We start from the raw sequence: 10,988 nt of genomic DNA, 5'->3' as shown, positions 1-10,988 counted from the left end.
TAAGCTAATCCATATGAAATTTAAAATGTAATGGTTTTACTATATTTATAAAGTTGTGTATCAATCACCATAAAAAAATAGAATATTTTTCTCACTCCATAAAGAAACCCATACTCGATAACAGTCATTCCCCGAATCCATATTTTTTCAGCCCTAAGTAACCACTAATTTACTTTCTATCTCTACACATCTGCTAGTCTGTACGTTCCATATAAATGTTATCATATAATATGCAGTCTTTTGTGATTGGCGGGATGTGACAGAGAAATGAACACTGTCATTTTAACTTTCATTTCAAATGGGAAACAGCAACAATTACATGAGAGATTTTCATGACAAATTATGTGCATATGATTTAAGTTAATTTGCTAATACAAGGAATAGAGCACTATTTGAAAACATGGCAAAGTAAATAATAATGATGATTATTACAGCAATCCTATACAATAAAAGGCTATTATATACATTGTCCCCTCAACCAGGAGTTCAACCCGGAGTATGACCAGGGGGTAGGGCCAGCTGGCCAACCACCCCTGGCCCCTTCCCCAGGCTGGCCCCACCCCTGATCAGCTCCCCCACCCTATTGGGGGTGGAGCCAGACCACCAACTGCCTGTGGCCCCTCCCCCTGGCTGGCTCTATCCCTGATCGGGCCCCCCCACCCTGATTGGGGTTGGGGCCAGCCAGCCAACCTCCTGCATTGCCTCCCCCCTGCCGGCCCAGCTCGACTGGCCCCAATAGGGGCAGGCCGGCCAGACCTCACCTGTGCACAAGTTCATGCACTGGGCCTCAGTAAAGTATATAAATTTTACTATGTGCCAAGACTATTCTAAGTGATTCATTTATATTATCAGGTTTCATATTCACAGCAATCTATGATGGAAGTATCATTACTACCATCCCCATTTTATTGATAACAAAACTATGGCAGAGTGAAAAATAAAAACACCACACACACAATAACACATATGATTTAAGTTAATTTGCTAATACAAGGAATAGAGCACTATTTGAAAACATGGCAAAGTAAATAATAATGATGATTATTACAGCAATCCTATACAATAAAAGGCTAATACATTGTCTGTCCCCTCAACCAGGAGTTCAACCCGGAGTATGACCAGGGGGTAGGGCCAGCTGGCCAACCACCCCTGGCCCCTTCCCCAGGCTGGCCCCACCCCTGATCAGCTCCCCCACCCTATTGGGGGTGGAGCCAGACCACCAACTGCCTGTGGCCCCTCCCCCTGGCTGGCTCTATCCCTGATTGGCCCCCCCCACCCTGATTGGGGTTGGGGCCAGCCAGCCAACCTCCTGCATTGCCTCCCCCCTGCCGGCCCAGCTCGACTGGCCCCAATAGGGGCAGGCCGGCCAGACCTCACCTGTGCACAAGTTCATGCACTGGGCCTCAGTAAAGTATATAAATTTTACTCTAAGTGATTCATTTATATTATCAGGTTTCATATTCACAGCAATCTATGATGGAAGTATCATTACTACCATCCCCATTTTATTGATAACAAAACTATGGCAGAGTGAAAAATAAAAACACCACACACACAATAACACACCCAAGATAGACAGTGGAAGAGCCAGATTCCACACACAGAGAGTTTGACTCAAGACTCCTTGTTCTTAATCACCATTCTGTAGTGCTTCTCTGATTTTAGGGTGTTTTGTTAACTATCATTCTCTTCTAAATTGCAATAGTAAAACATAACTTAGGGTAACATATTCTAAACTGTTTCTCCTTAGCCATACTTCACAGAACTGACAGTTTATTGGTATATGGAGTGGACATCGAGAGGATAAATGGTGATGAAAAAATAATATTAAATTTTAAAAAGAAATAATCATATGTGTGATGATTAATTATTAAAAACAAACAAACTAATGGATCATTGCTTTTCAGTTCCATGCTTAGTTTTTCAAACTTTTTCATAATGCTTTTTTTATTGCTTTCTATTTTGATTCATATATAATTTGAAAATCTTCATTATTTATATCAGGCTGGTCTATTAAAACAATTATTTTTTTCTAAAATATATTTAATATACAATTGATTACTTCACCTAGCAGTGACCACAATTTGCCTTTATCATTTATGACATAGAAAGAGCTATAATAGTTTATCACTAAATATATTAAAGAATTAGTAAACTAAACATTGGATTGAACTGAACAAAAGTAACTATAATTGTTGGGGGCTAGGTGCAAGGACCTTGCCAGCTTACATCTGGCCCTCAACATATAATCATGTAAATTTTCACAGGACTTCAAGATAAATAGGGGCGGAAACAGTGTAAACTTCTAAATGAAACCTGGCAAAGCTGGAATAATTTTCCGCTTTCTTTTGTCCTGAATCAAACCATTTAGGAATCATTCTGCTTCCCTTGAGAAGAACGGAAACTTTATTGCTTAATAAAGCTTCTTTTTTTCTAAAATATTCAAAAATGCTTTGGAAAAACATGTTATGTTGCTAGAAGCATAGATAGGTTGAGTGATTAAAAACTATAATAGAAATTTACCATATTTCTAGGAAAGTTAGTAGGAAGGAGCTGAAGCAGCACATTGTGACCTCTAATATACCTTTGCATGATTATAGTTCAGAACCCACCTTTCCGTTGTCCAGCAGCCTCTCCCCTAAGCCAGACCCTGTCTCCTGTGTGACACAGACACCTGGAGCTCTGTGCTCCAGATCATCTGGGCATGGATTCTGACTTTCTGTAACATGTCCCAAGAAACATAATGGGGGAAATCAAACTGCAGAACTGACTTCTAAGCAGAATCCTTTGAAGCAGCCCTGGTCATGAAAAGAGCAGATGCTACATCACCAAAAACTAAAGCCATGTTTTTTACCTGCTTCAGTGAAGTCATATTTTAATATGAGAGCAACAGTATAACTAATAGCATTCAAGTTTAGCGCTCAGTCCCTGGGGCTTACCTCTAAGTGACTTCCTGTAGAAAATCACAGACGGCATATCTCTCGTCAGCAGTATACATCACACAGCACTGCTTTGGAAAGCAGATGGAATAGTTCCTCAGAAAGAACTATGCCAATTGTGAAAATATACGAATGTATTTATAATTATTTTTTACATTTTCTAGGTATTTTTGTAAGAAAAAAAATCTATGTATAGTTAGACTTCACATTTAGAAGCATGATAAATAGCAAAGTTTTGCAAGTTGCTGTTCACTGGCTAGAATGGCTTCTTAAATCCCCTAAGCAGAGACTTCAACTCAAGTTCTGCTTCAATTATACCTAGTTGAACTTATTTCTCATATATTCACCAACTTCTAGTTTTCTAATCAAGAAGATTCATCTCAAATTATTTAAAGTAGATAAATGTATATAAATATTAGGCCTACACTTTAAATTATGTTGAAAATAAGTAATTCAAAGGAGAACACCTCTGCATGTTAGAAAGGGGATGTATGGAAGGAAGATATTACTTGAGCAATTGACAAGTAAAGAAAATACTACCTCCTAACATGCAAGTGTAGGTTTAATAATTATGAAATCAAATTATAAATTTATTTTTATTTATGTGCTGAATATATAGCAGCAGAACACTTTATACATATGAAACAAAGACAAAAAAGGCTAGATTATAAGTGTGTTTCCAAATGGAAATGCGTTCCAGAAACTTACCAGTCGTGCAGTTTTTAAATTCAATGTCATCAATTGCAGCTCCTCCTCCTAGATCCCTTGTTCTGATACCTTGGAACATAACTTCAAAATTTCTTAATTTTCCTAGCAGGATGACAGCCTTTTTCCACTGATCACCAGAAGTCTGCTTACTTTCTTGCCATACTTTTGATAGTCCTTTCTCTGTCTGAAATTAAAATAGTTTACATTAGAGAAATAATTAAACACAAGAGAAAAAGAATAGAAAATAACTTCCAATCATTTCATCAGTGAAAACTCGATTTAAAAACATTGAAACTCTTATTATCTATATATATAAAAGCCTAAGTGACCTAACAAACGAACTAGTCAACTGGTTGCTATGATGTGCACTGACCACCAGAAGGCAGATGCTCAATGCAGAAACTGCTCCCTGGTGGTCAGTGTGCTCCCACAGCCAACCTCCTATGGCCGGCCAACCTCCCACGGTCCCTCCCTCTGGCCAACCAACCTCCTGCAGCCCCTTCCCCGGGCTGGCCAGCCCCTCGCCGTCCCCTCCGATTGGACCCGATCGCCGGGCAGGCCAAGAGACTCCACCTGTGCAAGAATTTGTGCACCAGGCTTCTAGTGATATACAGTGGGGCCTTGACTTACGAGTTTAATTCGTTCCGTGACGGAGCTCGTAACTCAAATTACTCATATGTCAAATCAAAAGTGAACGAGTGAGACACGTGATGCTGGGCTGATGTTGTGGCGTTCACTGTGACGTTCACTGCGCCAACTAGCGGTGGGGTATCTGAAGCTGGCTTGTAACCCGAATTTTAGCTCGCAACTAAAGCAAAAAATAGGCTGAGAGACGAGAGATGGCTCGTATCTCAAAAAACTTGTTAGTCGGGACACTCGTAAGTCAAGGCCCCACTGTATATTACTGTATTTTTCCATGTGCAAGAGGTTATTTTTTCTAAACTCATTAGACTGAAAATCAAGGGACATTCTTATATATGGAAGTCCGCCGAGGAGGGAGCTGCATGGGTGCATAACTTCCCACATCTTGTCAAACAAGCTTCTTTAATCATGAGCCTTATTGTTACTGATGTCAGCTGATGCTGTAATTCAAGCATGTCAAACTCACAGGCCACATACCTCATTTATTTGGCCCGTGTTAGCCTTTGAGTTTGACATGCTTGCTGTAATTGGAGGTGGAGGTGGAGAGTGCACAGATGCAACAGGGACTGGAGCGTTCTGAGCCCATAAAGATGTCAAAAAATAAAAAGATAAATACTGGTAAGCAATTGTCTTAACTCTGCAAAATTCAAACTGAATATACCCAGCTATGTAAAAGAGCATGGAAATAGAGCTGCAGAGAGACAATTTGAACCTCCTCCCACTGAGTGTATGATCAGACAGTGGAGAAAACAGGAAGAATAACTCCTTAAGATGCCCAAAAAGAAGGCCTTAAGAGGAAAACCAGCAAAATGTTTAAAATATTGATCTCTTAATTTGAGAAAATTTGGAAAAGGGGGGGGGGCGTCTTATACATGGGGTGTCTTATACACGAAAAAATAGGGCACATCATCAAAACAGACATACTAGTATTAATATACTGCAGTGTTTCCTAAAAGCAATCATAGAAGTCAAAATAACTTTGTTTTGGTATTTTCAGAGATGCCATTATTAAAAAACTAGAGGCCCCATGCACAAAATTCATGCAAGAGTAGGCCTGCTTTCCCCCAGCTGTCAGCACCGGCTTCCCTCAGGCTGCCAGCAGGTACCCAGGACCCAGGCTTCCCTCTGGTCACTGGCAGGTACCCAGGAGTCGGGCTACCCTCACAGCCCCAGCTTCATCCAGAAGGTCATCTGGAAGGATGTCTGGTCTAATTAGCATATTACACTTTTATTATTATAGATGTCCACATGGCCAGCATGGCTCAGTGGTTGAGCATCAACCAATGAACCAGGAGGTCACCGTTTGATTTCTGGTCGGGGCACATGCTTGGATTTGGGCCTTGATCCCCAGTGTGGAGCATGAATGAGGCAGCCGATCAATAATTCTCTCTCATCTTTGATGCTTATATCTCTCTCTCCCTTTGCCCTCCTTTCTGAATCAATAAAAAATATATTTAAAAAATATCCTACTCAATTCAATCCACCTTTCCTGTCATGTATACAAAATTTTTTATATATTATGGAATCTGAACAGTTTATAGAAATCCTGGATTTATAGCTTTAGATATTCCTTCAAACTTCTATTCATATTTTTAATTATTGAGACTGCACTTTCCTTTAAAGAGCTGAAATAACTTAGAGAAGGAAAGGGAAAAGAGAGATGAAAGGAGGACTATGTTGGGAAAATCCCTTATCCCTGATGGTGATGATAAAGGAATTGTGAAGTAAAATGAGCATGGATGAAAGTGATAGTTTCTAAATTCAGTCAGATTTCAAAAATTCTATTATTCTATTATTTTGACTACTTAAAATTCTATTATAATATTATTATTATATGAGCACTAACTATATTTATTTCTATACCAAGTTCTTCATTTATAAAAGAAAAATTAATTTCTAAGAGACTTAGGTAATTATCTCCTCTGAATGTCTACGGTTGATCTACTAGTAGTATAGTATTACGATATCTGAATAATCCCAATGTAGTACGTATAACATGACATGACATATAACATAACCCTAATGATAAAAAGAAAATGAAGCCTCCAGTAAAACAAAATATAAACCAGTTGAGCACCAGGACAAGGCTTTAATTGTCTACAATTTTCTTTGCTAATTTTGAGCCTAGACTATCTCTGGGAATTAGATGCTTAATAAATCATGATAATAAATACAAGAAAGATAAATAAATAAGTAATAAATAAATAAATATATTACATTTTGTTTATGGTTAGTCCCAAGTAACTAATACCTCAGGGTCCAAAAAGATGCCCCAAAAGAAGGCCTTAAGAAGGCCTTCTTATGATGAATTCAGAAGAAAAACTGGCTTTGAAATTTGTAATCAAACAGTAGAATAAAGAATATTTAGTGTAATGGCATTCAGAAAATCAAGGAAGATATTTCAACAGATTTATAGCATACAACTCAGATATATGTAATTTTCTTTTTTCAAAAGAAAAAAGCGAGATGTTTGAAAAAGATATCCAAAGGAGGTATGCATTCACAGTTTCATGTTTTAGGGGTCTACTGTGAATAATACGGCTGACCCTTGTTCTGCTGAGGGAGACACAAGTCAATCAAGTGGTCTTCCTCCGCTGAGTTACAAAGGAAAAGTAGAATTCCATTTCACTTCATCTAAAATTCACTTCACAAAGCAACTGAGGTAGATCTTTCAACATCCTTTCCAAAACAACAACACATCTTTACAACCAGAGACTCTGGTAACTTCTGCATGAAGATGAAAAATCCACACCTACTTAGTGGAGCTTTGGATCTTTCGGATGGCTGAAGAAGAGAAGCCATTTACGATGTTAGTCTTTGACTCTCAGTGATGTCTTAGTGATTTGGAATCAAAGGAATCATTAGTTAAATTAAAGCTTACAGTAGAAGGGTTCTGTCTGACACATAGCTATATAACAAGCAAGAATATTCATAAAGTCTGTCTTAAGCACTCATCAACCATGTCTCAAAAGGTTTCCAACAAAAATCATCAAAGAAGATCGTGTAATCACTTTAATCAATAAAAGGAGAACCATTTCTTAAATCTTACAACTGGCTTTTTAATAAAAATACTAGAGGTCCAATGCATGAAATTCATGCAAGAGTAGGCCTTCCTTCCCCCAGCTGCCAGAACCGGCTTCCCTCCTGCACCTGGGACCTGGGCTTCCCTCCAGCGGCTGGCAGGCATCCAGGACCCAGGCTTCCCTTGAAGCCCTGGCTTCATCCAGGAAGGTTGTTTGCGAGGAGGGGAAAGTATTTATTCAATTACTGAGTGAAACTTGATTTCACATTTCTTCCAGGTGGCCAAGGTCATTGATACTCAGGCCTGCAGGAAGGTTGTTTGCGAGGACATCTGGTCTAATTAATATATTATGCTTTTATTATTATAGATATTTGAATAATACATTCATTGTCATTTTATGTGTTAGGAAAAGAAAACAAGGGCCAATTCTTTTAAAAACCAACTATGGATTAACCTACTGATGTGTTATTGTAGAATATCATTCTAATATACTTGGTATTGCTCCACTTTGATATATAACATGAAATCTTAGCCCCATAATTATCAAAAGCATTCATCCAAATGTGCAATGCAGACTTACTTATTTATTGACTTATCTATCCACTCATTCATTTATTTAGCAAACATTTGATGCTCATACAGATCCAAATACATACCAGGAACAAAAAGGTGAAAAAAAGGCTATCTACCCTGTGATGGTATTACTCTAATAGGAGGGAATCATAAAAGTAAATAACTATAAAATTACTACAGAAATACAAAACAGAGCAAGTTTTTTAAAAGTAGTTATATATAAATTCCCAAATGTTTGTTCCATATACATCAGTGCTTTATTTACTTAATATTCTGATTTTAATTCTTTTTAAATTGAGAAAGAAAGGTCTCTCAATTCAAAGTCACATCTTTGCCACTGCCCACTCTTGTATCATGGTGGATGTTAAATTCAAGAACCCAAGGCAGTACACATATGAAAAGTGATTAACCACACTAACTATAATTAAAAATACACATTAATACAAAATGTTTAAAATGTAAAAATTGAAAAAATACTCTCTTCTTATAATTTAACTTTTCATACAATTTTAATTGAATTCCCATCTATTATGCATATTAACCCTTTTATGTTATACTAGAGGCCCAGTGCACAAAATTGTGCACGCATACGATCCTTAGGTCTAGCCTGTTATCAGGGCCATCTTCCCTGGCTGCCAGCTGCCCGCAGCTAGCCCCAGCCCCACGGCCACGCACCCAGTTCCCCATTCACCATCTAGCGATGGGAGCCTGATGGCTGGGGGAGGACCAAGAGGTCGGCGTTCGGCCCACTCACCAGCCCCATCCCCACTGCTGTACGCCCTCTGTGTGTGGGGTGACTGGTGGGATGGGGGCCTTGGCTTGGTGCCACCTGCATCCGCTGCTACCCACCTCGGTTCCCCATTCACCATCTGTGGCGATTGGAGCCTGCAGGCCAGGGGGAGGGACCAAAAGGTCAGCCCGTTCCGCCCACTTGCCTGTCCTGCCCCGCTGCTGGCATCCACCCAGGGACCAAGAAGTCGGCTGTTCCCACCCACTTGCTGGACCCACCCCCACTGCAAGTCATGCTCTGTGTGGGGGGGTGACCAGCAGGGCAGGGGCCTTGGCTGGTGCTGCTTCATCCCCTGACTCCCACCCCGGGTTCCCATTCATCATCAGTGATCAGAGCCTGCGGCCGGGTAAAGGGACTGAGCGGCGGTCAGTGCACCTCATAGTGACTGGTCGAGTGGTCGTTCTGGTTGTTCTGCTGTTATGGTTGCTGGGCATTTATTATATAGGATTTTCCTAAAACCAATTGTTTAACAACTCTTTCCTCCAACAGTTTTTCTCTTTATCATATTGTGAATCTGTTTCTAGAATTCCCATTTCAGTTTGATCTATATTCCTCCATCAATATCATACTTATTAAGTCACTATATTTTGCACTGGGAAGATCTAAGTGGACTTAATTTCCATATTCTTCTTAAGCTCATATACATTATATTTAGTTTATATAAATATTAGTGACCCAGTGCATGACATTCATGCACTGGTGGGAGAGTTCTCTCAGCTTGGCCTGCACCCTCCCACAGTCCAGGACCACACAAGGGATATCTGCCTGCTGGCTTAGGCCCACTTCCCCTGGGGAGCAGGCCTAAGCCAGCAGTCAGATATCCCCCAAGGGGTTCTTAGTGCTGCCATGGAGGCAGGAGAGGCTCCTGCCACTGCCACTGCACTCACCAGCCATAAGACCAGCTTCTGGTTGAGCGGTGCTTGCACTGACCACCAGTGCATTAAGCGTCTTCCCCCTAGTGGTCAGTGTGCAGCATAGCAACTGATCGTTCCGCCGTTCAGTCTATTTGCCTATTAGGATTTTATTATATAGGATAAAAGATTCTAAAAAGTGGACAGCAAGCAGACTAATTAGAGATTTCAGGACTTAAGGAACCATAGGTGGTGCATTTTCTAAATTTTCTTTTGTATCACATATTCCAAAATGGACATGAGAATTTGGCAATGTGGAATTTCAACAGGCGCAGACTGCTCTGTCTTAGCCAAAGGACCAAAAAAGGAAAGTCTAGCAGAAAGAAAACATTTACATAATAATTGTTCTACAACAGCCAAGCACCATAGAAAAATTATAGTCTGACTGCCCACCCCAATAGCAAAGGCCAGACAGAGAGCCTCGATGGCCATCCAAATTAGGCCCCAAGGGCCCAAGACCCCTTCTTCCCAGGCTTTTTCTAAAAAAGGAAAAATAAAAGAATTTGTCTCCAGTAGACCTACCCTAAATGAATGGCTAAAAGAACTTCTTTGAACAAAGAGTAAAGATATGTTAAAGAGATGTAAGGTTTGTATGCTTGAGTCAGATAAGTCTTTTTTTTAAAAAAAATACATTTTATTGAATTTTTACAGAGAGGAAGGGAGAGAAATAGAGAGTTAGAAACATCGATGAGAGAGAAACATCGAACAGCTGCCTCCTGAACATCTCTTACTGGGGATGTGCCCGCAACCCAGGTACATGCCCTTGACCGGAATCGACCCTGGGACCTTTCAGTCCGCAGGCCAATGCTCTATCCACTGAGCCAAACCTGTTTTGGCCAGATAAGTCTTAATGTTACATTTTAATAGCCACATTTTCATCCTTAATATTATTTGTATTCTTTTGGTTTTCTCATATATTCATTCTCCCAAATGAATTTTAGAATAATTTAATGAATAACTGAAATATTTAAATATTGAATTATTTTACCATAAGATATCATTTATCTTTTGATACCATTTTTTAGGCCTCTTTTTATGCCACTAATTAAAATTTTATAGTTGTCAATAAGTAAGTTACAGACCTATTAAAATTTATTTCTAGATATAGCAATGTGTGTTACAATGTTGAAGGAGATACTTCTCTGTTATTCTTTGCTGACTGTTGATAAATAAACAAATCATATTGTCAGGATGGCAAACTAGCAATAATTGTTAGCTCCCTCACCAAATATAAACCCTGAAATACTATAGAAACTACTGAGTAGAACAGGTTTGATAAACAGCAAGTGGGAAAATAAAAGAAAAAGAAAGAAAGGAAGGAAGAAAGCAAGGAAGGAAGGAAGGAAGGAAGGAAGGAAGATTGAAGAAGATACAAATATGTCAGATCATTTTCTATATTCATG

The 10,988-nt window shown here is 39.4% G+C and overlaps 1 protein-coding gene across 1 annotated transcript in view; it reads right to left on the bottom strand.

Annotated features, from left to right (window-relative positions):
- Positions 1–10,988, bottom strand: part of MALRD1 (MAM and LDL receptor class A domain containing 1) — a 649,080-nt gene that overhangs the window by 234,081 nt on the left and 404,011 nt on the right. Inside the window, exon 30 of the mRNA XM_006759937.1 lies at positions 3,648–3,831. Within this exon, the coding sequence (XP_006760000.1) occupies positions 3,648–3,831 (184 nt within the window). The remainder of the gene's footprint in view (positions 1–3,647; positions 3,832–10,988) is intronic.

The sequence above is a fragment of the Myotis davidii genome, unplaced genomic scaffold, assembly GCF_000327345.1.
Source record: "Myotis davidii unplaced genomic scaffold, ASM32734v1 scaffold376, whole genome shotgun sequence".
Classification (NCBI taxonomy): domain Eukaryota; kingdom Metazoa; phylum Chordata; class Mammalia; order Chiroptera; family Vespertilionidae; genus Myotis; species Myotis davidii.
Note: the sequence above shows the minus strand (reverse complement) of the source record. Positions and strands in the feature narration are given on the sequence as shown.